This window comes from Leucoraja erinacea, chromosome 16 (assembly GCF_028641065.1).
Source record: "Leucoraja erinacea ecotype New England chromosome 16, Leri_hhj_1, whole genome shotgun sequence".
Taxonomy (NCBI): Eukaryota; Metazoa; Chordata; class Chondrichthyes; order Rajiformes; family Rajidae; genus Leucoraja; species Leucoraja erinaceus.
In genome coordinates, this window is record NC_073392.1 from 32,326,107 (window position 1) to 32,353,909 (window position 27,803).

At 41.1% G+C, this 27,803-nt stretch overlaps 1 protein-coding gene across 1 annotated transcript in view; it reads right to left on the minus strand.

Annotated features, from left to right (window-relative positions):
• Positions 1 to 768: 768 nt before the first annotated feature.
• Positions 769 to 27,803, minus strand: part of celsr3 (cadherin, EGF LAG seven-pass G-type receptor 3) — a 197,697-nt gene continuing 170,662 nt past the window's right edge. Inside the window, exons 26-35 of the mRNA XM_055648072.1 lie at positions 26,829 to 27,003; positions 23,555 to 23,667; positions 22,804 to 22,883; positions 14,857 to 14,983; positions 13,039 to 13,158; positions 12,006 to 12,142; positions 11,210 to 11,328; positions 9,318 to 9,491; positions 4,428 to 4,637; positions 769 to 3,154 (exon numbers count right to left, since the gene is read on the minus strand). Coding sequence (XP_055504047.1) covers positions 2,121 to 3,154; positions 4,428 to 4,637; positions 9,318 to 9,491; positions 11,210 to 11,328; positions 12,006 to 12,142; positions 13,039 to 13,158; positions 14,857 to 14,983; positions 22,804 to 22,883; positions 23,555 to 23,667; positions 26,829 to 27,003 — 2,289 coding nt within the window. The 3' untranslated portion in view covers positions 769 to 2,120. The remainder of the gene's footprint in view (positions 3,155 to 4,427; positions 4,638 to 9,317; positions 9,492 to 11,209; positions 11,329 to 12,005; positions 12,143 to 13,038; positions 13,159 to 14,856; positions 14,984 to 22,803; positions 22,884 to 23,554; positions 23,668 to 26,828; positions 27,004 to 27,803) is intronic.

Here is a 27,803-nt window from a genome sequence, read left to right on the forward strand (position 1 = left end):
ATTTACTAGACCGTGGGACCCATTGGGCCCAGTCCCTGAACATGGGGGTGGGGGCTGATGAGATTTCCCCCCCCCCCCCTCGATCGGCCCTCCCCACTCCCTGCCTTGTGGCCAATCACCAGGATCGTGGCAGGATTGTGGCAGTCAGCAGCTTGAGAGCTCATTGTGATTGGTGCAGTGTGAGTGGCATTGTGACATCATCACTGGAAGCTCCTGGAAAAAGGGCTGTCCGTGAGAAGGCTGTTTTGGCTTTAAAAAAAAAACTTTAATCATTAATAACTTTTGAAATATAGCATGAATTCTGAAGTGAACCCGATTACAGAGTGGAGGGGAATCAGAAGTTGAGGAGCAGCCCCTTCAGGTATTAGTACAGTGGCAGCAACCTCGTACCATTGGCAACGTCCCATTGTGATGTAATTTGCAAATGAGATCCATTGTGATTGGACGTCTGTGAGATGGCAATGTGACATCATCAGTGGAAGGTGATGCAAGAGTCTGCCACTGAAAAGCAGTTTTTTTCATATTTGGCTTTTTTTAAACTTGAATCATTAATAACTTTTGAAATATAGCATGAAATCTTAAGTGAAGCTGAGTACGGTGTGGGACCAAAATGCAACCAGACTTTGGGGAGCAACCCCTTCAGATATTGGTAGAGGGGCAGCAACCTCGTTACCATTGGCAATCATCCCATTGTGATGTCTTTGTGGCAGTTGGCAGCCATTGAGAGTGATGGTCCCTTTGTGGCAGTCGGCGGCCAGCTTAGGAGCCCATTGTGATTGTTGCATTGTGAGAGGTATTGTGACATCATCACAGTGAGAGGGCTGGAAGTTGTCTGTGAGAAAGCAGTTTTGGCTGTTTTTAACATTTCAACGATTAATAAGTTCAGAAATATAGGTGGAGATGCGACAGGAAGATGTTTATCGCCACCACGGGGAAAATGTGAGTAGGATGGGAAGGCTGTGGCCTAGCATTTGGAATAAGATAGGAAAACCAGATTGACATAGAGACACATTGTGGGCACAAACAAGATGAAGACTTTTGGTTATATAGAGATACTTACAATATCTCAACTAAAATCAGAAACTTACAGTGTGACAACTATTCCCAAATCCTAATATTATCACTGAGCTCTGTAACACGCATTACCCTGAATGTAAAGAAGTCTTCACTGTGGATGTACAGAAAGCAGCTATTCAGTCCATTCGATCAATTTATGCTCCATAGATTTATTCTCTACACTCTTATTTCCAATGGTTTTCTCCAATATTTCAGAACATCAGAATTTGAATGCTTAGTAGTCCTTGACTATGTTCTATATCTTAAATTCTCAACAATAATTGTTAATTTTGGAAATGCAAACAAGCAATTGCTCACATGGATCTAATCCAGGATTATAAAATTAAAAACTCAGAGGGCTAAACCAGACACATTACACCATCTCTTGCTCCAATTTGTCAGTTTCAGCTCCTTAAAACTGAGATTAATTGTTTTTTATTTAAGATTCCCAATTTACCACAATCTATGATTTGCAAAAGTCAACAAAGTAATAATTTTTTTAATTTATCTTGCCCTTTCTTGTATTCATTTCGGTTTTGTGGTTTGCTCCACAGCATCTTGGCCCTTTATGTTTCCTTCCCAAAAGCATCCAGATGAAAGGCCAGAGCCGCAGTGAGTGAAGGTGGTCACAAAATGCTGGAATAACAGCATGACAGGCAGCATCTCTGGAGAGAATTAATGGGTGACGTTTCGGGTCGAGACCCTTCTTCAATACAAAATGGTGGAATCGTTAGACAATGCTGGACGTCATAGCGAATGACATGGGGCAAAAGAAGCAAATACGAAGGGAAAAAAAGCAATTAAGAAAAAAAAACTGGCACTATTAAATTTTGATTTTAAACGTTTGGTGAAGGGCAGGTTGAAAGTTCTATAGGTTTGAGGTACCAGAGGAACTTTTTCCAATCTGTCCACTAAGGCAAGTCTAAATTGGCTCAATACAATAGAATTCACAATAGTGCGCAATGGAATTCACAAGCGATTTGTACCTTCAACCCATCTTATCATAGTAGCAATGGCATGTGTACCTGTCCATTAATAACAGTTAAGTGATCTCAAGTTTATACTTACTCTGAATCTGGAGAGATCTCTGAGATGCTGTGGGATGTTGCAGAATGTGGAGTTGAGGGGCAAGGGGCAGAAGTAATTGAAGATGTATGTGCCCCAGAAGGGGTACATGTTGTCTGTGGGGCAGAAGGGGTGGTGGTGGAGGGAGCAGAAGAAAGGGCGGAAGAATTGAAAGAAGCAAGGATGGAGGAAAGGATGTCCAACTGTTCAGTAGAAGGCTGTCGGGTAGGCAAGGGTCCTAATTGCTCTCGGGACGGTTGTCTTCTGGGAAGAGTGTTTAATTGTTCCCTAGAGGGATGCCTGCTAGGCACTGTGTCCAAATTCTCTCTCGATAAGTATCTGCGAGACAATGAGTCAAGTTGCTCACGAGAAGACTGCCGACTTGATGATAGACCCAGATGGTCCCTAGGTTGCTGTCTTCTAGGCAGCGTATCTAGATGCTCTCTGGAAGGTTGCCTATTTGATAGTGCCTCCAAATGTTCCCTGGATGCATGTCGACTGGGAACAATGTCCACCTGTTCTCCAGAAAGCTGTCTGTTGGGTCCTGCGTTTAACCATTCTCTAGACATTTGTCTGACAGGTAATGCGTCCAATTGTTGTCTAGAACCGTGCCTTCTTGGTGTTGTGTCTAGCTGCTCTCTCGACCCATGTCGACTGGGTACTGGGTTCTGATGGTCTCTAGACGCATGCCTGCTTGGGATCGTATCTAGCTGTTCTCTGGACCCATGCCTGCTGGGAACAGTTTCCAGTCGTTCTCGAGATGCATGCCTGCTTGAGAGTGCGTCCAACTGCTCCTTAGACATCTGCCGCCTGACTAAAATGTCCAGTTGTTCACGGGATGAATATCGGCTGGCAGGTTGAGACAGACTTCCAGCGCCTGAGTACATTCGGCCATAGGAGGCTGCTGGAACGACCCTGGGACCTAGTGTTGAAGTATTGTACCAAGGCAGCTCAACTTGCATTCTGTTGATGGAAGTTAAACTTTCATTCTTTAATGTTGCAGAAGGATATTGCATTCTGTTTTTCAGAATACCTAAATGAAACAGACAAAGTTTACATTATAGTGTGCTATCAAATTACTTCAATTATGTATCAGCCCAGGTTACAGGAAAGGAAACTTAAAGTTAGAATAATTGGGCAGGGAAAAAAAAACATTCTTCCATGCTTTTATTAACTAATGTTGAATTCTTTATTAAAGATGACCACTTTGAATTATCCCACAGTGCAATAACTTGCAGGATTTACAATCAGGAATTATTCTCAAGCTTCTTTTATGAGTTGAGGACTGACTGTGTCCAAAGAGATTCACTGTTTTTAATGCTGGAAAAGCAATTAGGTCCAGAATGGAGAGACAACACATGACTTGCTTAATGGGGGTGAAGATTAAAGAACTGAGCACAACACTGCACTCTCAATTTTCCAGTCACTCATTTTCATTTCAATGCAGATTAATTTTGGCAAAGTAGCAATTCATTTGTTTATTTTCTAGTTATAGAGTTTCTTAATGACATGATTAATATTCAAATATTTAATATGAGTTACGTTAAATCAATACCATTAAAATATTAACATAACGTTTTCATGCTTTCTCCCGAAGATTTAAGCTGGATATTTTGCTTATGAAAGTTTTGAATGATATTTAAACTTTGAATGTTAATACCTTTGAGTGCATTGAGTCTAAAAGATATACATCATGTATATACATACATGATATTCAATTTGAGACAGATTTTATTATAAGCACTACTCAAAATTGAAGAGAAATATGATAGAAATTGAATACATTTCTCCACTTAATAAACTTTACCTGTAATTATTGCAGAGGATGACTCAAGAACAGGACACAACCCACTTGTAATCCTTGATACATGTTACTGCTTCTTATAGTGTACTGTACATCCGGATCAACATTCATCCACAATGGTTGGAGCTACAATTTAAGTGGCTATAAATCATACTGTTGTTTGTGAGACCTTACTGTGTGCAAATTGGCTGCCAGTTTTCTTAACAATATAATGATTTAATTTCAATAGCTCCACCTTTGCCAAGAAGCTCTTTGCACATTTTAACGTACAAGAAAGGCACCAACAAAAATGCAAGCTTTTTCTATACCTGTTTTATCCCATTGCTCATTGTTCCCTACATTCCTTACAGTGTAACAATACATCACAGACTTTTCAGCTGGGTATTTGGTAGATCTGTTGCATTTGTCTGTGCAGAGGATTCTGCATTTATCTTACACTATTCCTCTAGTTCATTACCACTGCTGAGGACTCTTCGCAATTTTTTTCAATGCGAATGTTTACCTTTCCTCTGCTGCTCTTGTTTGAATAGATTGGCTGGTGTATTCTCGTCACTGCTCACAATGGACATGTCAGGTTGGTTGTTGTTAGTGGCATCCTTATTGAAATCTAGGCCCAGCTTTCTTTCTGAGCCCCACTTCTGCAGTGAGCAGGCATGAACTTCACACTCGCCCAGTGCTGGCCAATAGGATATTAAATCATTGCCATCACAATCTGTAAAATATAACGAAGCATTTTACAGGCTCTGCCTGCATCAAACAAAACAAAATGAAAGTTCTGTGAAAAGTTTAGCTAATAATTGGGAATTTAGCACAAAATGCCAAGCGTCTGCTATGAATTTGGAGCCTCCTTGTGTGAGAAGAAAGTCGTAAACTAAGGCCTTGATGCCCTATGCATTCCATTTTTGTGAATGATTAAATTTTAGGTTGTAGAAAAAGTTGTGTTGTGTCTCATGCTTGAAGGTCATGCAAAAGAAACTCCTCTATGTTACACTGGAAGCTGTTTAGTTCCCAATCCAAATGTAAATTAGGCTTAAAACTATGCCTCCAAACTATCCTGATCAGATTGATTTTTTTCTGTTTCAAGATATATTTCTGTTTCAGCATTGATACATTATATATTGGGATATTTCTGCATTCTTTTGGAGATTTAGATGACACTGGACTTCCTTTTGGAGATTTAGATGATACTGGAATGAGAGAAAGGAGTTCATGAGTATCAACCAAAACAGATTTACGTTCATGTTTATGGATTTGGGAAGTCTTGAGATAGTCTTTCAAAAGGGAAGGTTCTTCCACTAGTGAAAACTATGTTAAATCAGTGAATCCGCATCCTACAGATAAAATTAACAGGTAAGAAGTTCCTTGAAGTTGAAAAGGAGCCAGTATTTTGAATGGTGAGAGAAGACTTGCTGGTGCCAACATTTCCAAATGGCAAGAGCGCATGACTGTATATTGTTGACAATGCTGAGCTATTTTTGGAGGCGAGGCTGTTGCAGTTCTAGTAGAAATCTGGCCTAAATTAGCAAATGAGGACTCTCCTTTCACCACTTTGTACAGTAGCATGCACATTTTGCCTTTGAGCAAGGGCCTAACCTCCGGACCAGTCCAACACCTGCCCAGGTTCAGTTTTATGCCTTTACATTTAATTTCTCTTCATGCCATTTCAGACTTACTGTTTCCATCCTGGCACAGAATCCGCATCTGAGTGTCGACTCCCAAATACCTAGAATTGGTTTTGGAAGATTTGTTCCACTTTGTGCTCATATCCCTTTACATATCAGGTTCTAGCCTGGTTGTGTTTTGGTTAGTTCCCTCTGAGCCAAATTGGATAATTTACGAGGTCATTGTACCTTGCAACAACTTTTTTTTGCACAGATTTAGTGAAAATGTTCTTCCAGGTCTATCTCTTCAATTGATTTTTCAGTGCTAATCACAAAATATCACGATGATGTCTCAATCAAAACTGTTATTGTTGAAATATTAGCATTGTTCTTCTTAAATTATATTTTGTGATAGTTAACTGGTTTATGTATAGAGGGAGGGTTGTACAACCTTGAAACTCAATAGGTATTGCAGATTCAATGCTGACAGGTCTGTCACCTCATATAAACCATTCCTTTAATTACATTGCTAAAATAGACGAGAACAATTCAAGCCAATTCTTCCTGCACCTCAATCCACCAAGTGATGATAAAGGATCCTTAATCATCTTTGTACATGTCCCTGACAAATAAATGTAATTAACCTTCTACCAGAGATACAAACTACAGAAAACCTCACTTGAGAAGCCTATTAAAAAGTCACCAAAATGTTAACGAGTTATCAAATGGAATTTAGTCCACTGGGACTAATAACGGCAAGCCATGAATTTACTATTTGAGTAATTACTTTTACTATTTGAATAATTGCTTTATGGAGCACAGGATTTATTTTCCACTGTGTAGTGTATTGTCAAAGGCAAAGAAGGAAAAAGGACCGATGAGTACTGAGCGTCAAAAATAACAGCAAGATGCCACTAAATAGGTGAAGTGATGTCACACCTGATTGGTGATCATTGTGCTACGCAAATCAGTAAAGACAAATTTCTCAAAATGCGGAACCAATTTAAGTTGTTAATATTGATGTTTATTTTGAAGAATAAATGAATAAAAGTTGTACAAGCACAAAGATGTTCCCAAATATCAAGCAAGAAATCTGGGAGCCAGTAAACTCCATAAGTTCGTTGTTTCTTCTTGGCAAGTTCACGTTCATAAGTTGTAGGAGCAAAATTAAGCCATTAATACTCTCAATGCATTTTCCAAGCTTTTAAGGGTTCTGCATATGCCTGCCACAATTTATATACAGGTGATCTCTGGTAACAAGAGTGTTTAAGAGGTGTTGAGACATTTAATGTCGTGAGTGAATAATGAGCTGCTAAATTGAGCTGCTCAGATTAGCAATTAATAGATTAGCATGCGCAGATAATTAATCCTCTACGTGTGCTTTTAGAAAATTACATCCTATGTTGTACACCTAATGCATTGCGATAATGCAGAGACCTGTGGCAATTAATTTCTCCAGAAGCAGAGTCCTGCCAACTTTTGCTTCCAGCAATCTCACACTCATCTATAGAAGGCACATTTTAAAATGTAATAATGTTACTAACCTTTTTCTCAAAACCAGAGAGTTATTCTAGCCTTGAAGCATAAAAATTCTTGCTTAAATTGGAATAATTTTCTAAAGGTATTATGAGGGCTAGTAGGTGGTGTCAACCAAAGTGAGAGGAAGCTCAATGGGGAAGGCCCATGTTTCAGGAAAAAAATAGTCCAGTGCTCCTTCTGTTCACCTAATCCTCAGAAACAACGTAGCAAAGTGTGGAGCCATGCATTTTTGTAGTAGGAATAAAGGCGTAGATTATTTTCTAAATGGGGAAAGAATTCAGAAATCAGAGGTGCAAAGAGACTTGGGAGTGCGAATGCAGGATTTCCAAAAGGTTAATTTGCATGTCGAATCGGTGGTAAGGAAGGCATTTCGAGAGGTCTAGAATACAAAAACATGGATGTAATGCTGAGGCTTTATATGGTGCTGGTCAGACCGCATCTGGAGTATTGTGAACAATTTTGGTCCCAATATCTGAGGAAGGATATGCTGGCGCTGGAGACGGTCCAGAGGAGTTTTACGAGAATGATCCCAGGACTGAGTGGGTTAAAATATGATGAGCATTTGACACACTGGGCCTGTACTTGCTGGAGTTAAGAAGGATGAGGGGAAACCTCACTAAAATGTACCGAATAGTGAAAAGCTAGGATAGAGTGGATGTGGAGAGGATGTTTCCACTCGTGGGAGAGTCTAAGATCATAGCCTCGGGAGAAGGAATTTCTTTATTCAGAGGGTGGGTGTATCTGTGGAATTCATTGCCACAGAAGGCTGTGGAGACCAAGTCAATTGATATCTTTAAGGCAGAGATAGGTAGATTCTTGATTAGTACGGGGTGTCGGGGGTTATGGGGAGATGGCAGGAGAATGGGGTTGAGAGGTAGAGATAGATCAGCCATGATTGAATGATGGGCCTCATTCTGCTCCTATCACTTATGAACTTAAGAAAAGGATTGATCCACTAGCCCATTCTAGTGGATACCTATGTACAATTCATGCCTGTCCTAGTCATGCACTGATTATTATTTGGGATTATACGGTATTAATTAGAACAATTTATGACTCTGGGGTGGGACAGAGTGCAAGTTGCTATACAACAGGTAGCTGGAGCTGCGATAATCTAGTTTTGAACAACTTTATATGGGCATGGTATTCATTGCCTAAAATAAATCCCTTTTCATCTATGTTAATGCAGAACAATTCATATCTTTTAAATGTCATTGCAATGCATCTATTCTCAAAACCAACCTTCCTTTTGTCTTTATGAACAAGATGAATTTAGAGCCAAGCTGAAAGATTTTGTGCAGCTCCATTCATGATCACAGGATCGTACAAAATGTTTTATTTTGAAATGCAGCCTCTGCTGTAAAGTGGAAACACGGCAGACAAATTGCACACAACAAACTCCAACCGATAACAGTATAATAATGAGCAAATAAACTGTTTTAGAGATATTGAGACATACAGAATGAAAAGAAGCGCTTGATGCAGTGAGTTAGTGCCAACCATCAAGCACCCATTTACACTAATCCCACACTAACCCGTTTATTCTCCCCACATTCCCATAACTCCCCTCAGAATTGTGTGTCACTGTTCTCCACACTTTACATTGAGATTAGACACAAAGTGTTGGAGTAACTCAGTGGGTCAGGCAGCATCCCTGGAGAACATGGATTGGTGATGTTTTGCGTGAGGACCCTTCTTCAGATTAGGACTCTTCTTCAGGAATATTGCCGAGTTGCTCCAGCACTTTGTGGTTTTTTTCCTGTATAAATCAACTTCTGCAGTTCATTGTTTCTACTTTAGGATTAGGTCAGTTCACAAATCTGAAGGATTTGACATTGCACTGGATGTGATGCTGAAGTATTGTGTACCAAGCCCTCTGGGCAGCCTCACTCCATTTATCTGGGTGTTAGTTTTAAGTCTTAACTTTCAATGTAAGTCGAAAGTTATTTTGCATCACCAATAAACTTGCATTGTAAAATGATCCAGTATATCAGCTGCATTGATGATCCTAACGTGGATCTTAAAAGATAAAGAAATATTGTTTTCCATCTACATTTTTATAGAGAAATGGGGTAAGCACTGTATTTTGAACCTAAGCCCCAAGGAGAAAGGACAGTATTCTGGTAAAATTCCATTAAAGGCCAAATAATTTTATCAGGTGGTTTATCATTCTAGTCCATTTTACCAGCTAAAATGAACTTCATTTGTTTTAGATCTGATAGTTATGCTTGCCTCCATTATTTTTGACTCACCTTTAGGGGATGTGTGCAAGGGGTCAGTAAGTAGCCGTTCGCTATTTGCTGCCCGCTTAAATCGTCGTGGAAACCGCCCCCGATATCGTTCGTTCTCCTCGCTCTCTGATGATGCTAACGATACGCTACGCTCCTCATCCAGCGACAGATCACTATCAGTGTCAGAATCATGGTCTGTGCAAAATCCATTGGAAATGAAAGATCAGATAATAGAAATTTTCTTAGCTTAAGTGACGCATTCTTGTAATCTGTTGAGTATCATCAGTGGTAGGAAAACCTCTGGTCGCCAAGACATTAGAAATTATTGCTGGTGTAAATAATAGTGCCATTCATGTCGATTATCTCAATGGAGACGATAATCATGTGAAACAGGAATCTGCCAATAACTCCAATAATTACCATTAATTTGTCAAAATCAGCAATTCTGTTGCTAAACTGAAAAGGTGCAACAGTCTCAATAAAACAGACTAGTGAGAAATTATTAATTCATTGAGTCTCACTGCCCTTATTCAACCATTTTATATTACTAGACAGGTAATTCACAGATCTGGACTAATTATCCAGTTGTTGAGAGGTCAGATTCTACCAAGGCAGTTCGAGAGTCATAAATTCGGATCGAAATTTTGAATTGATAAAATTACTTTATAAAGCTGTCAATTTATCAAAAATAATGTTTCACTAATGTCTTTTGAAGAAGGAGCTAATTGCTCTTATCTGGCTTTGTGGTACGTGACACCAGTTATTAGCTCTTGAGAAGTCACTATTTAAGGACCATTTAAAAAATATATATGTTTGAGGGTCAGATTGTAATCTTTGAGAAAATTACTTGATATTGAAATAATTTTGCTTAAGTCCTGCGTGCTAACATCAGCTTTAGCAAGGACAGATTTTTGTCAAGGACAGTCCTGTTCTTGAGAGCATGTTTGGGTGATGCTACAGTGAATGGTATTGCATGGCTATATTGCCATGTACATATTCCATCAGAATAAGTGAGTTCGGTATTCTGAAAAACGCAATAAATTATGGGATTTGTCAAAGGTCAATGGCTATCAAGAAAAAGCGAACGAAGCACTGGCTGCATAAACTGTATGTAAACTCTTATCTTTGTTCATGATTTATGTGTAAAAATAGAATTAATCTGAGGAACGGGGGTGCCAGGTAGCGGGAGAGTGGGTGTAACGGCGAGAAAGAGGGGGCAGATGCCAGTGAGAGACAGGGGTGAGCGCGCACAAACCCGCACCTCATCCACAACCCGGGTTGAGCCTGTGGCCCTGGCGCTGCCGAGCCGCCACTGGACTGCCCCCGCCCCCCTGGATGTCCCGTCACCACGGCCGGCAAGGGGGGGGGAAGGCACCTGCTCCGGCCCAGCACCGCTCCTACTCCCAAGGAACCCATTCCTTTTCTCCGGGGATGCTGCTCGTCCAGTTGAGTCGCCAGAGCACCACGAGCGCGCACCCCACCCAGCGGCCGGTCAACTTCCCCGGCGCCCCGAGACCATGGACCCCGACCACGACCCCGACCCCATTGAGCAGTACGAAGCATAAAGCGCTCACTGAAACAAAGGTCTGATAACCAAAGATAATGCACAGCAGATCCGCACCCCCCAATGTTTATCTGTAGTGACCTATAAACTGGGCATGCGCAGTTGGAATACTGAACTCACTTACATGTCAGATAGAATCAATAGGGGGAGCCATACGCAAGGAACAGTTTGCGGTTTGTATGAGCTTTTATTAATTTCAGGATATTTATGTGATCAAACAACCAAAAAACAACTCTAAGGGAACACAACCAACATGGTTAGCTGATACATGAATGTTTATTGTTGTGAAAGTATGAAACCTGCTGAAAATAAACTATGGGCAGAGAATATCTTTTGTAAACCATCTCACCTGCTGCTCCACCTGCATCTTGTGGCCGATGAAACATTGCGACGTCTATGTCAGTGGGCCCAGCATGACCCAACAAGGTTTGATCCAAGGCTGAGCCCTGTCGTGCGAGCAGGTTTTCTCTGAAGGAAGCAAAGAAATAAATGGAGTGCCGAGAAAACAAATAAAAAGTTGTTTTATTTTCCACAGCAATGACATCAAAACTCAGTCAGAATTTTGTCTTTAAACGCAACTTGCCTATTGCTTTTGGAACTCAAGTGTAAATTCAGATCTAAAATGGGATGGTAAAAGAATTTTTGGAAACTTTAGAAACCATACCTTACAGCTTAGGATGGACGGTTTGGTAATTGACTGAAAAAATGAATATAAATCATTCCCTTGTGCTAGAAGAGTGCAATGGCGGACAAAAACATGGACACATAGTGCTGGAGAAACCTAGCAGGTCAGGCAGCATCTCTGAAGAACTCTTTCTCCAGAGATGCTGCTTGACCCGGTGAGTTACTCCAGCATTTTGTGTCTTTCCTTGGGTAAACCCAGAGTTCCTTGTTTTAAAATATTGCAGGCTTAGCTACAATGTCAATCATGCCATAACAGATATTGAAAAGCGACATCCGAATTTTCAATTTTATCAAATTGCTTTTGGTGGTAATTGAATCAAAGATCTCATGTTCAGATTCAGCTCTACTTATTTTGTGCAAAACTTTGAGGAGTTTAGGTTGTTGCTAATAGCTGGTATAATTGATTCCCTTCCTGAAAGAGCCCAATTGCGATCTCATAAACTGAAGTCTTGCCAGTGTACCTGAGAAAGCCAGGCTGGCTGGAGTGAGTTGGTGCAGATCGGGCAGTGCTCACTGAAGATATCGTTGATGTTCCAAGTGTTATCCGATGCAGGCCGCTCTCCTCAAACAATGATGCGTTATTGTACGGGTGGGAACTCTAGGAGATAAAATAAATATTGTGCACACATTATGCCTGACGGCTGCAATTTGCTGAGTGTATCTCTCTACTTAGAAAACTCTGATCTTGGATGTGTGTGTATTTGTGCGATGTTCATGTGCGTTTCACATCTCCTCGAAAACACGACGTGGAGTCGGTGAAATGTTTACATATTCCGATAAGAGATTGACGCCGTGATGTCAAAAATAGCCTTATCTGATTTCATGCATTATTTCTCGAGTTATTTATGAAAATGTTCAAAAATTTCAAATAACTGGGGAAATAAACGGGATGATCTTGCTGATGATGTCACAATGGCTCTGCTCCTCGTGGCCTGCTGCTCTATGTTCCATGCGCAGCGAGTGATGTCATCTCCCTCGCTCTCCCTCCCCTTCCCTCGGTTCTTGAAAAGACGCAGAAAGAATGAGCAAGTGGGCTCTGTACTGCAGCTCCTGAGCGCTTCCGATGTCCCGAGCGCTGCACGCTCATGCCTCGGCTACCGAGCTTTCTCTCGGCTACGCGGTCGCCTCTTCTTCTTCTTTCTCCTCCCTGGGCTCTCCCCCCCCCCCCCCCCCGGGCTCTCTCTCTCTCCCCCCCCCCCCCCAGGCTCTCTCCTCCCCCCCCCCCGTCCTCTCTTTAACCACCCCCTGGGCCTCTCTTCCACCCCCCCCCCCCCCCCGCTCTCACCCCCCCTCCTCCTCCACCCCCCCCTCTCTCCCCAACCTTTCTCTTCCTCCCACGGCATCCCCCGCTCTTTCCCCCGCCCCTCTCTCCCCCTCCCCCATGCGTTGAGGGGACGGGACCCAATGGGTCCCCCTTGGCCTAGTAAACTAATAAAAGTTCACATTCGTATTCACTAGGGCAGCCCTATTATTAAAACCAGAAGGTTTTTTTACCGAGAGTTGAGGTGCTTGTGTTGTGTCATCAGCCTGGTTTTTCTTCCCGAGGCAAGCTGATTTCCAGGCTTCCTGAACTTCTTCATTTAAGATGCAAAACAATATCAGGATAGCCAGTCCCTGTAGAAGATTGAAATGTGGTCATGCTGTCAACTCAAAATTAATTCTGCCACAGAGTCAGTTATAAGAATCACTTACTGTTCTAACTTTACAATGAAATGCAATTTCCATCTCCATGCAAGAATGACTTGGTAATGAATGTGATGTGTATTTTGAGTGGACTGATTTTACAATAGATCACACATGTCACACCAACCCAGCGGTATGAACGTTGATCTCTCTAATTTTGAATGACTGCTGCATTCCCTCTTTCACACCTCCCCCCCTCTCACCCTAATCGTTCTACTAGTTCCACTGTCCGTATCCCTGTATCCCTCTCGTGAATACTTCTCCCCCAGCCAACAATGATCCATTGTGGGCTCCACCCTTCCTTGGTCATCTGTTGCTGGCCCTGATTTGGTCTGGCATTTTCCTACCTCCAGTTCCCCCCACCCCCTTCAGTCTGCAGAAGGGTTCCAACCCGATACGTCACCTATGCTTTTTCTCAGGAGGTGCTGCCTGACCCGCTGAGTTACTTCAGCACTTAGTGTCTATCTTCCACACATATTGCATCTACTGAACCATAAATCTTTGTCCAGCTGCTGTTTATCCTGTAAAACCTTACAATGTAGACTTAAGGTTAGTACTTCTTCAGCTGAGGAATCTGACAAATAGTTCAAGCACCATACAAATTAATGCAACTGATATTTTGATGACAATTTTTTTCTCCCACCCTCTCATAATTGAGGAGATATTGAACACAAGCAAATATTAATTTGCTGGGGAAATGAGTTTTACAATTGCCACAATGCTGATATTTTATCCGAGTGACCTATTCTATTCTAGTTATTTAATCTCATTCCCTAGCTGCCTTTGTGGGATTTAAATTTGTGTCTCTGGATCAATGGTTCAAACCACTGTCTGACAATCTTGTAATTTAAGTATTATATTATTGCACTCATTAGGCTTTACAAGCATGGAGGATATTCAGGACTGATTGAAAATATATTGTTACATAATCTGTATTGCGCATGTATGCATCGGACAAGTGCCGATTCAAATTTTGCTTAACACAGATGCGTATAAACACTGCAATTCGGCAACATAAGACATTGGAGCAGAATTAGGCTTTTCTGCTTTGCCATTTGATCATGGCTGATCTATTTTTCCCCTCTCAACCCCATTCTCCTGCCTTCTCCCCGTAACCTTTGACACCCTTACTAATCAAGAACCCATCAACCTCCGCTTAAACAAACCTAATAACTTGGCCTACAACAATTGTCCGTAATGGCTCCAATTACAGCCATCTGTGGCAATGAATTCCATGGATTGAGCACCCTCTGGCTAAAGAAATTCCTCATCTCCATTCAAAAGGTATGTCCTTTTATTTTGAGGCTGTGCCCTCTGGTCCTAGACTCTCCCACTACTGGAAACATCCTCTTTACATTCACTCGGTTTTGGCCTTTCATTGGTCGGGTAGATCATACAAGACATGGTAGCACTGAAATGGAACCATGTCAACTTCAAACGTATAGGAGAAAAAGATAATTTCAATAAAACAATAAAAGATGAGTTATGCACAAGATGATCTTACACTGACTGCAAATGTCAAACAGTTTTCACAGTAATCATCACACGAGGAAAATAATGGGTTGAATTCCATCACTCAGACAGGTCACCTTAGAATATGTTGCCATGCAGATGATTAGTGAGAGTTACCTGAAAACAGCAGAGGACAGTGTAGAGGTAGTGAAAAGCAAGGATACTGTTGTTGACAGCCATCAGCCCAAAGAGCCATGTGGTGCTAACGATTAGCAGCAGAATGAAGGCGCTTCGCACTGTGGTACTGGAGAGATGGAGAGAAGCAGAGAATAACCTACACAACGAGACAGCAGGAGAACTGCAAAGCTGGTTGGAAGAAACAGCATACCTGCCAGTGCTGGAAACAAAAATGTGCAAGGGCGGGGGAAGGGGGGTGCTGGGAGAAGAGGACAGATTTGGGTGAAGGCAAAGCTCAGTTTAGGCATCAGGACAAATATAATGTTATTGGTTAGATATAATTGTATGAAGAACTGTTAATAAGAGTATTGTTAAACAGTTTATGAAAAGCTCCAATTATTATTAACAGAAACATTGTATATTAAGAAAGTAGCAGAGTAGATGTTTATGGCCATGATTTTACATTGATTTAGCTCAGAGCCTGCCTGACACTCAAAACCGACTCTTAGCACATTCTTGTTAGCTGTTCCAGATGGTGGAAGAGATAATTATCACTGCACCTTTACCACAAGGGTACACTCTAGCATGGAGATATCATCTGAATCATGCCTCCTGATAGGGTGGTGGTGATCACAGATGCAGGTCATTACCGAGGGCAAATTGATTCATCCTCCTGGAAAGTGCAAGGGCTACACGGGGGCAAGAAAAAAGAGGAAAAAGACAGAGTTACCCATTGGGTGGGGAAAAAAAGTGGAAAATGTAGGACCCAGGGTTTAGCAGCATCTACTCACAGAGGACCGGTAAGATCGCCGTTTTTGTAGGGCCCAGGTTTAATCCCGGTGTCCCAGTTCCTCACGCGTCTCCTGGCAGCCCTAAGCATGTAAACAAATGTAAGGTCTGGACTATATAAAACTACGCCCAGTCTACCAGGGGATTTTGCCGGGGAAAAACACTGCACACTGCTTAAGATAAATTAAACTTTGCAGGTTACAAAAACAAACTGTTACATAACTAAAGTAGAATGTGTTCTGGAGAATTTTGCTCAGCTGAAGAAAATTAAATAGTGGCAAAAGCAAAACTATTTTGAAACAAAGTGTTTTAATTTGGAAACCCTGATGCAAAATTCAGTCTTAACATGTAGTTATACAATGCTTGTTCCATTTAACACTCCCAATTCCTTTGCCTCACTGTAATTGCATATATATATCTCCGTTGTAATAATGTACCACAGATATCAGAGAAGTGCTAGCTTGCATTTCTTTTAACTTTTATCTTTATGCTTTGTCTTCCAGGCCACAAGGACAGACATTGATTGGTTGGCAAAATATCAAAGCAAGAGTCTGGTAGTATATTAAGAATTGCTTAAGATAAAGAAATAAACGGGTCATGGTGAAAGGAGTAGTTATTCTTAAAATGTAAATCAGTTCTTCATTTTATCTGAATTGCCACAAATGTCAAAGGCTCCAGAGACTTTGCTGTGAATTACATTACATTACTGAATTTGCTTCACTGGATGTTGCAACAGGTAAGAGAAAGGATTGCTGTAGGAACAAACACAGTGTGAACAACGTGTTCAAGAAGGAACTGCAGATGCTGGAAAAGGTACACAAAAAAGCTGGAGAAAGCGGGTGCAGCAGCATCTATGGAACGAATGAAATAGGCAAAGTTTCGGGCCGAAACCCTTCTTCAGACTGATAGGGGGTGGCGGGGAGAAGGAAGGAAAAAGGAGGCGGTGGAGCCCGAGGGCTGGGGGATGGGAGGAGACAGCCCTAGGGCTAAGGAAGGGGAGGAGACAGCAAGGGCCAGACTGATAGGGGGTGGCGGGGACAAGGAAGGAAAAAGGAGGAGGAGGAGCCTGAGGGCAGACTGATAGGGGGTGGTGGTGGCTCAGCACATCAACTACCCCTCCCACTCCGAATCCAACCTCTCTGTCCTGGGTCTCCTCCATGGCCAGAGGGAGTCTGCAGCCTGAGGGCTTGAACATTGAATTCTCCCAATTTTGTTACCCCTTGCTGTCTCCTCCCCTTCCTTAGCCCTCGGGCTGTCTCCTCCCATTCCCCAGCCCTCCTCATCCTTTTTCCTTCCTTCTCCCTGCCACCCCCTATCAGTCTGCAGAAGGGTTTCGGCCCGAAACGTTGCCTATTTCCTTCGCTCCATAGATGCTGCTGCACCCGCTGAGTTTTTCCAGCTTTTTTGTGTACCTATGGTGTGAACAACCACTGTTACAAATATAAATGTTTAAAAATGCCTGAACTATGATAGGATATAATCTTTCCAAGTTAGTGACTGTGGTTTTCGTTGTTTTGCTTACATCTCTTTCATCCCTCTTAATGTTGGTGGTGTAAGAGCACTGCTAATGTATTGTCATTCCGCTGACTGGTTAGCTTGCAACAAAAGCTTTTCACTGTACCTTGGTACACGTGACAATAAAATGAAAACATAACTGATAAAGGGATAAAACTGGCGAATTGCATCCACCACAGCATCAAGAAAGTCAAGAGTTAAGAGTGTTTTATTCTCATATGTACCAAATAGAATAATGAAATTCTTACTTGCACAACAGATCTCACTACAACAAGTAACATTAAACTGGGATTGAATTACATTTCCTGATACAACCACGAAGTAACCATTCACTAGTAAGCCAATCCTTCAAATAAAAATGAGTTATGAGTGAAAATACGCTAATATTAGTAATCTGCAAGGAAAAGGCAATTCAGGCTGAAGACCTCAAAATTATATTACCATATAAAAGCTCATGCGTATGTGGTGCTTTATTAGAAAATTATTTTTAGTTTAGAAATAGAGCATGAAAACAGGCCTTTCGGCTTACCGAGTCCGTGCTGACCAGCCACCCGTACACTAGCACTATCCTCCACACTAGGGACAATTTACAATCTTTATCGAAGCCAAATAACCTACAAACCTGTACGTATTTGGAGTATGGGAGGAAAACCCATACTGTCACGGGAAGAATGTAAAACTCCATACAGACAGCACCTGTAGTCAGTTTCAGTTCAGTTTAGTTTATTGTCATGTATACCGAGGTACAATGAAAAGCTTTTTGTTGCATGCTAACCAGTCAGCAGAAAGACAATACATGATTACAATCAATCCATTGACAGTGTATAGATACATGAATGCAAGGTAAAGCCAGCAATGTCCGAGGGACTACTCTCTGTTGAGGTAGGATGATTCAGTTGCCTGATAAAAGCTGGGAAGAAACTGTCCCTGAAGCTGGTGGTGTGCATTTTCACACTATACATTTTGCCTGATCGGAAAGGGGAGAAGAGAGAATGCCCATGGTACAACTCGTCCTTGATTATGCTGCTGGCCTTGCCGAGGCAGCGCGAGGTATAAATGGAATCCATAGAAGAGAGGTTGGTTTGTATGATGGCCTGCGCTGCGTCCACAATTCTTGCGGTCTTGGATGGTGCTATTCATAAACCATGCTGCGATGCATCCTGATAAAATGCTTTCTATGGTGCATCTGTAGAAGTTGGTGAGAGTTGTAGGGGACATGCTGAACTTCCTAAGCCTTCGCAGGAGGCAAAGGCGTTGGTGTGCCTTCTTGGTCGTTGCTTCAATGTGGGTGGTCCAGAAGAAGTTGTTGGTGACATTGACTCAGAGGAATTTGAAGTTTTTGACCATCTCTACTTCGGCACCACCAATGCAAACTGGGGTATGTGTACCGCTTCACATCCTGAAGTCCATCACTATCTCCTTTATCTTGCTGACGTTGAGAGAAAAGTTGTCTCGACACAAGGACCCGAGGTTCTCAATCTCCTTCCTGTACTCTGTCTCATCATTATTTAATATCTGGCCTACAATGGTGGTGTTGTCGGCGAATTTGAAAATTGAATTGGATTTGTGCATGGCCGCGCAGTCGTGGGTGTACAAGGTGTAAAGAAGGGGGCTGAGAACGCATCCTTGCAGAACACCAGTGTGGAGGATGATTTGTCCTCTATCCTCCCTGATTGGGGTCAGGAAGCCGAGGATCCAGTTGCAGAGATGAGTGCTGACCCCAAGTCCCGCGAGCTTGGCGATAAGCTTGGATGGAATAATGGTATTAAAGGTAGAGCTGTAGTCTATGAATAAGAGTCTGTCGTAAGTGTCTCTCTTCTCCGGGTGTTCTGGGGATCGTCAGGATCGAACCCGGGTCTCTGGCACAGTAAGGCAGCAACTCTACCGCTGCGACATCGCGCCATCTACTATTTTAGCTGAAAAACTCTCTTCTATGCTACAGTTTATTGAAATCAAATTGTGTTGAAATGATTTGCTCTGGGTATGAAAATAAAGACATACCGATAATTCAAGATGCTGTTGAGAATTTAGCATTCTGTTGAGAATTCAGACAGTGCTGTCTTGTTACAGCCAGGTGGAGCTATTGTACTGCTATTACACCCGGGTAATGTTATTCCTAAGGACACAAGCGACTACAAATGCTGGAATCTTGACCAAAAAATAAATTGCTGGAGGAACTCAATAAGTCCGGTAGCATCTGTGGAGCGAAATGGACGGATGACGTTTCGGGTCAGGGCCATTCTTCAAGACTGAAGAAGTGGGCAGATAGGTGGTAAAAATAGATGAGGGGAAGGGGATGGGCAAGAGATAGGTGGATTCACACAAGGAGGGGTGAGTGTATCGAATGCAATAGAGAAGTATGAAGGAGTTGCATGTAAACCTCAGTTTCACTTGGAAGGATGGCGTAGGTCCCTGAATGGAGATGAAAAAATGGAGGTCTCCTGTACACTCCACACCCCTCTCCCCCCCCCTCTCCTTCTGATCTACCAAAGCTCTCTTCCACACCTTTATTTCCCCTCTTCCACCTCCTCCTTCTGTTCATCACTCAACCTTACCTCCTCCAAGACCCTATTCACTCCCCACTTCATTTTCTGTCTACCCACCGTCCCTCCCTCTGGTTCTACATTTCTCTCTTTGCCGTTCTTTCCTATCATCTGCAGGCCTTTGTTTTCTACATTATCGCCTCCAGCTTTTGTGAACATCCCCACCCTTTTCTACTCTATCTGACATACCTGGATCTGCCTATCAATTGCCAGCTCCTGCCCCACATGTATGTTTACCAGCAGTAAAATTACTGAAAACAACAAATATTCATTTAGCTACTAATAAGATAACTTGGTTAAAAAGTAGCCATATAAACAAAGGTTCAAACAGAACAAATTAAATAAATACAAGGGTGAATATTGATTTAGAGTTGTTTTTAAAATTGCCGGTTTATACAACTGTTCCAGAGAACAATTAAACTAGGAGACAATTTTGTATTGAATAGTGTAAAAATATATTGAGATTCATGCTCATGATCCCTGGAAAATTAATAGGTCAAAAGCAACATGGTAGTTACAAGATGGACAGAAACTCTCAAAGTTGGAAGCTGTGGATCTCACTGAAGCTTCAAGCCGGCTTTCAATCTCTCGGGCACTTGATTTGGGCAAGTTTCATCAGTTGTACATGTAACATTGCAACAGCCAAATAAGTATAAATTAAAGCATAGAGGGACCTTTCTGACCCACACCACCAGTCTCTCCAAATGGCAGTGTGGACAAAGCCAGGAATTGTTTTTCACAAATTTGAAATAAAATTTGAAATAAAATTAAATATTTTATTGAGTATTACTGAGGCTTTCTCGATTCCCTAGTTCATTCATCTGCACCATGCTATCATGGTCACAATAAATGGTAAATTAGAAAATGAACAAGGGAAATTTAAAAAAGGAAAAGAGACTTGGTTTAAAAATAGCAAACACCGAACTGTACAAACTCTATGCAAGAAATAATCAAATCAGTACAGTTCAAGCGATTGTAAATGGATGAAGACAACTGAGCAACTGTACAAGAGTATTCATTAAAAACATACGAGTGAATAACTCTTGTATTTTTTCATTATACAGCTCAATGACAATGATAACTTATTTTTCTACAAAAAGCAGTGCTATTGATTACTCATGGATTTGAAATACTATTCTGCATTCTGCACGCTCCTAACGAAATAATTACTTTGCAGCTGAAAAATGCTGCCAATTTTAAAGTCAGACAGGCCTAAGTTATGTTCCCTGGGAAATGATCACTCAATGTTCTTTTGTTTCCTGATTATCTTATAAATGTATTCTTACAACCCCATTGAGCTGCTTTAGAGATCTGTAAACTTTATTTGAATCATGTCAAATAGGATTTTTTTTAATGAAAAATATACATGCATCAATGATGGAGAGGGTTTGTGGCAGGAGCTGATGATGGAAATGCACATTATGATTCATGAGGAAACAGATCTTTTGCTGCTCCTGTGTGCTTACTGCAGGGCTTTGCACAAAGCAGAGGATCAGGTAATCTCCCAATCTTCTTTGTTGTGCCCATTAGAAATATTTTATCTGCACTTTCTCTGCAACTATAACACAATATTCTGCAATCTTGTCTCCTTTCTTTTGTACTCTTTTGTACATCTGTTGTACTCATGTATGGTATGATTTGCCTGGATAGCATGCAAAAATAAATTGTTTCTCTTTGTCTCAGAACACATGACAATAATAAACCAATACCAGTATGAGAACCATGCTGGCTATGCAAGTTACCAAATGCTCTGTCTTTTGATGATTATGCCAAGGCGAGCATAACGATTAGAATCTGAAGGAGTTGTTGATAGATGCTGCTTTGATGGCCGAGTAGGAAGACAAATCATTATAGCAAATCCTCTACCTATGACTAGAACTGCAGATTTAGAACCAGGTTATATTTGTAAGCTGCTCCCATACATTTGCTTGTTTATTAATTAATTTTTCACACAAATGGTGGTGGGTGTATGGAACAAGGTGCCAGAGGGTGTAGTTGAGTTTGGGACTGTCCCAACATTTAAGAAACAGTTAGACAGGTACATGGATAGTATAAGTTTGGAGGGATATGAACCAAATTCAGGCAGGTGGGACTAGTGTATCTGGGACATGTTGGCCGGTGTGGGCAAGTTGGGCCGAAAGGCCTGTTTCCACGCTGTATCACTCTATGACTATGATTGATAAAAAGATACAGCATGGAAACAGACCCTTCGGCCCACTGAGTCCCCAGCGACCATTGATCATCCATTCATACTAGTTCCAGGTTATCCAACGTTTGCATCCATTTCCGAACACATATCACACATTCCTGGCAAAATCATATGAATTAATTTCCTTTATAAAGTGTTTTATCTCATCTGTTAAGACATCAGACTAGTTACAAGTTTAGATATGAACAGCTCGTGTCATCAACTCTCCCTATACAACTTTACTGGTTTTGTTCCATTTTATCAACGTTATTATTTTCATTGTTCTTCTAAAATATCTTCTATTGATCCTCTTTGCTTTAAGTCTACCATTGTGCATAGTTCTCTTCCCTATATCTCACTACGTTTAAATCTCCCCTCAGTATATCATCTCCCATCCTACTCTAAATCGTTCCTTCCAGAGGCTTCAATTTTACTAGGTGCACCATATCAAATAAACATGGGTACACAAACATATAGTCAAATATGGGCAATAATTTTTGCTATTCATCTGTCAATCTCTCCAAAGCTTGGAACACAATTCATACTGACAGCAGTACTTCTTAACAGCAATTAGTTAATTAGCTTTTGTTTCATTTTCTTTCAAGTGCGATCATTTACATTTACAAGCAGTAAGCCAAATCATATAATTTTGTTTCACAAGACAGCAAAGAGCAGAAAACCTTCAACAATGGTGTAATTTTGTGCCAATATAATATGTTAATTCTAAAGCCTTTCTTCAGATTTAACACTCACATTTATAAATGGGCAGGATTGAAGAACTTAACAGTTACAGTATTTCAGTGTATAACATAATACCAAATAAATGGCAATATCTGTAGTAAATTTAAAAACAAGTAAAAATGTCAGCAGCATTGCTTCTTTTTGATTAATATAGCAGTTTTGACCACTTACAGTATTGATTTTTTCTTGGCTTCCTTCTGTGTTGGGGCACAGGAAATTCTTGCTACCAACAAGGATATCACAATGTTCATCTAAAAGCAGCAAACATCTGAGTCAAACTTTAAACATAGTTCAGACTTCAAAAAGGACTCGAAATATACAGATGAGGTGGAAAAAAAGAAACTGAACAGAAGATTTTAAAAAACTGACTGGATAGACAGAAGGATCTTTAAAATAAGTCTATCATGACTAGAGTAGTGATTTTCGATGTACAGGACAAGGGGGAGGATAAAGGGGAAGTCTTTAAAAAACAAGTCATTAAAGTGGGTTCTCTGGAATGCCACAGAACCAATGCAATTAAGAGGGAGGAGCCCTTGTGGCTAAGGGGATCAACTTGTTAAGCAGGTAATATATTGCATTTTGCATTTTTGCGAAACAATTTGGAAGTCATGTTTAATGTTTCTATGACAGTAGTGGTTTATCAGTAGTACTAAACTAAACAAGACTAGATGGAGCATTCAACTTGTATTTCTATTGCCTGCTGCAGACAATTTGGGTATGGAACATCAGTGCTTTAAGGTGGGTGGTTAAAGAGAAGAATTGCCAGCAGGAGTGGGGTAATAGAAATAATATAGCTAGCTAAATCAACTAAAAGATACAATTCAATGAAGCATTATTATTATGCCACAAATATTTTTTTTTATAGAAGGCACAGAGCTCCAATACTAATTCTAAAAATATTACAAGTTGAAGACAGATTTACCACAATGACAACTGCAATTGGCCCAGCAAAGCTCCAGATCAGCTTATCATGTACAGAGATCCAGCAGAAATCAGGATTTCCATAACCTTCTGGATCCAGACCTACTGCAAGACCTGGAAAACACATACCATCAACAAACTAAGAGAAACAGAAAATTTGCAGAGTTTCACATATTCGTAAAGTCTTTGTATAAACTAGGCCATCTAGTACGTGATTTAGAGAGATTCAAGAGAGACTCAAGAGAGTTTATTGTCATGTGTCCCTGATAGGACAATGAAATTCTTGCTTTGCTTCAGCACAACAGAACATAGTGGGCATGGCTGCAGAACAGATCAGCGTGTCCATATACCATTATATAAATATATACACACATGAATAAATAAATTGATAAAGTGCAAATAAACAGATAATGGGCTATTAATGTTCAGAGTTTTGTCTGAGCCAAGTTTAATAGCCTGATGGCTGTGGGGAAGTAGCTATTCCTGAACCTGGTCGTTGCAGTCTTCAGGCTCATGTGCCTTCTACCTGGAGGTAGTGGGGAGATGAGTGTGTGGCCAGGATGGTATGGTTCCTTGATGATACTGCCAGCCTTTTTGCCAGGATGGTGTGGGTCCTTGATGATACTACCAGCCTTTTCTCAAGTTATCTTAAAGATTGCATAGAATATTCAATAGGATGTTGCGAGGACTCGAGACCCTGAGCTTTAGGGAGAGGTTGGGCAGACTAGGATTTTATTCTTTGAAGCATAGGAGGCTGAAGAGTGATTTTCTAGGGGTGCATACAATCAAAAGGGGAATAAATAGGCTGCATGCACAGAGCCCTTTTCCCTGGGAGGGCAATCAAGAACTACAGGGGATATATTTAAGGTGAGAGGGAAATTATTTAAAAGGAACCCGAGGATGGTGGGCACATGGAATGAGCTTCCAGAGGAATAAAACTATTTAAAAGACATTTGTACATGTACATGGCCCGGAATGGTTTGGAGGGATATGGGCCTGGTGCAGGCAAATGGGACTAGCTTGGATGGTGCATCTTGATCAGCTTGAATGAGTTAGGCCAAGGGTTCTATTTTTGTGGTTCAGTTTAATCTAGTTTAGAGATACAGCATGGAAGCTCACCAATTCCGCACCGACCAGTGATCCCCACACATTAACACAAGCCTACACACACGAGGGACAATTTACACTTATACCAAGCATACAAACCCAAGCCAATTGACCTACAAACCTGTATGTCTTTGGAGTGTGGGAGGAAACCGAAGAAGATCTCGGAGAAAACTCACGAGGTCATGGGGAGAACGTACAAACATCGTCCAGACAGCACCTGTAGTCGGGATCGAACCGGGGTCTCCTGTCCTGCAAGCACTGTAAGGCAGCAACTACCGGCGCGCCACCATGCATAATTGATTATGGGCATGTGATTTGGGAAGGGCAATAACAGATTATAAAACCGAGAAACTAATAAATAGAAAGTGCCTTATTCTTTGTAGTTTAAATCAATAGCATGAATTGAATTATTTTTGTTGGCCAGGGAAAGAGGGGGAGCGCTGTCTGAAATTCATACCCGCGATGAACAGGAAGGTAAAAGACGGCTGAGACATTTATGTTAAGTCCTTTAGAGAGCGCGGGGGGGGGGGGGGGGGGGGGGGGGGGTGAGACGGGGAGAGATGGAGTGGAGACACTTTTAAGAAGCCAGACAACTTTTAATAAATTTTAGTGGGCATTTAACATTACTGGTCTGTTTACCTTTTTTTTCTCAACGAGCTATTACCTTCGACTACCTTTGATTGCCTACGATAGCATTACGACCTACGACGACCTATCTTGACTAAACCTATGCGTAGAAAAATATTGATTTTTTCCATAGCAACCTTTTTTTACTCGCGGGCATTTTTCATCTTGCTGAAAAAAATGCCGCGACCTAACTGAGGCTTCGAGTTCGCGGGGACTACTGTCGAGCATGAAGGAGAGTTATAAAGACCTCCTAGGACCTCGTGTCGACCATACTGCGAGTACGAGTCGAGGGCAAACTCTTCTAAACTTGCGAATTACGTCGCCGCAGTGGGACAGGCCCTTGCGTTATTGCATGGCTTAGAGGTTAAAATTGTTCATAAAGTACAAAGCAAAAATAGTGAATGACAGGTTAAGACCCAGATTGTGGAGGAAGATACAAGTGGCAAAAAGCAAACTACTGAATTGGAGTAGTTGTTCTTTTTTAAAAAGTGTCAATCTGAAAAGTTTATTCTATTTGTGGGCCTGTATACTTAGATAGAAATGTGATCTTGCAGGCAGAATTTTCACCTCTAGGCCATGCAATGTCATCTTTGCTAATTCACTGTCACATGCCTTTCGTGAACGCCACCACTGATCCTTGGAGAGAGTATAAAACTAACAAATCCTACCAAGTTCCTCCTCAATTTGTTTTTATGCTCAAAGCTACCCTATTTGGAACCCAGTCAGGCCACTCTCATGTGTACTGACACAGAAATGGATCTGTAATCACGCATTACAATCGTTCCACTCTTTTAAGCCTCCACCCCAACAGCAGCATTTATTACTTTAACTATGATATTCCCTTTATCCTGTATCTGTACACAGTGTACGGCTCAATTGTAATCATGTATAATCTTTCCATGGACTGGACTGCAATGAACAAAAGCACGGTGGCGTAGGGGTCAGCGCAGCTGCCTTACAGCGCCAGAGACCTGGGATCGATCCCAACTACGGTTCTTGTCTGTACGGAGTTTGTATGTTCTCCCCGTGACCTGAAAGGGTTTTCTCTGAGGTTTTCGATTTCCTGCCACATTCCAAAGTCGTACAGGTTTGTAGGTTAATTCGCTTGGTATAATTGTATAATTGTAAAATTGTCCCTAGTGTGTGTAGGGTACTGTTAATGTGTGTGGTTTACTTGTTGCTGTGGATTCGGTGGGCCGAAGGGCCTGTTTCTGAGCTGTATCTCTAAATTAAACTAAACTAAAAAGATTTTCACTGTACCTCGATACACGTGACAATAAACTATACTAAACGAAAACTAAACATTTCCCCATTAAAATATTCCAATATTCCACTTTACAAAAGTAGTCTGACTTAAATGTGTTTTGAAAGTGTAAGAGAAAGGTAGGAGGGCTTGCTCGGATTAGATAGAAGATCCTGAGTCAGCGAATTTCCCCATATTTTTTATAGGAAAAGACAAGAACATACCATACTAGACAAACACAGAAATGCCCAGCATGTGAGTATACACTTATATTACTGCATGTAATACTGGTGCCAACCTGTGATGATGGCAGGCACTCCCCAGCCAATGGCATAATAGAATCTCATGGCACCATAGTTGATGTTCCTAACTTCAGTCTGCATACGGTAGATGTGAAGCCATTCCACGAAGATCCAGGCAAAAGTAGCCATAAAGAAGTAATGCAACAAGATCGCAATCACTGTGCATAGGAACTGTGGGGAAAGAAATTAGGATGGTTATTACAGTTTACACTAAAAGGTCACATTTGTAACCATACTATGCAACTCAATTTAGTATAATTTTAATTTCTATAATCTATAAATCCGAGACATAAATCATATACCAGCATTTATTTTATAAACGCTTCAATATTGATTGTAATTTAGTTATACGTATCAAATTTTTTGCATTTTGTCAAAGGCAGCAGTTAATTTTTTGGGATCAGTTGAAGCTTAATGGTCTATGAGGATGGTAAATGATATTAGAATTGTTCAAGATAGACACAAAAAGCTGGAGTAACTCAGCGGGACAGGCAGCATTTCTGGAGAGAAGGAATGGGTGACGTTTTAGATCAAGACCCTTTGTCAGACTGTGGTTCTTCAGAATTGATGAGTTGAGTTGCTGCCCTTTAACTCTAATCTTGCAATTTCATATCCTCCACACAACTCCTTCCCTTAGTAAAATTCCAGAACAGCTTAACTTCAGCACTTAAAATTCTCCATGAATAAGATCTCTGCAAAGAATGATTATCATTATTATTTTGCTGAAATAGATCAAAGGAGTATACTCAGGTTCAGGATACAACTGAGGCTGATATGGATAGGAGATAAAAAGAAGCAAAACAAAATACAGCAGTTATAGACACAAAGTACTGGAGTAACTCAGGAGGTCAAGCAGCATCTCTGGATATGGTCAGGACCCTACTTCAGACTGGCCACAACATGCTGGAGTAACCCTGTGGGTCAGGCAGCATCTCTGGAGAAAAGTGGGAAGTGACATTTCAGGTCAGGAC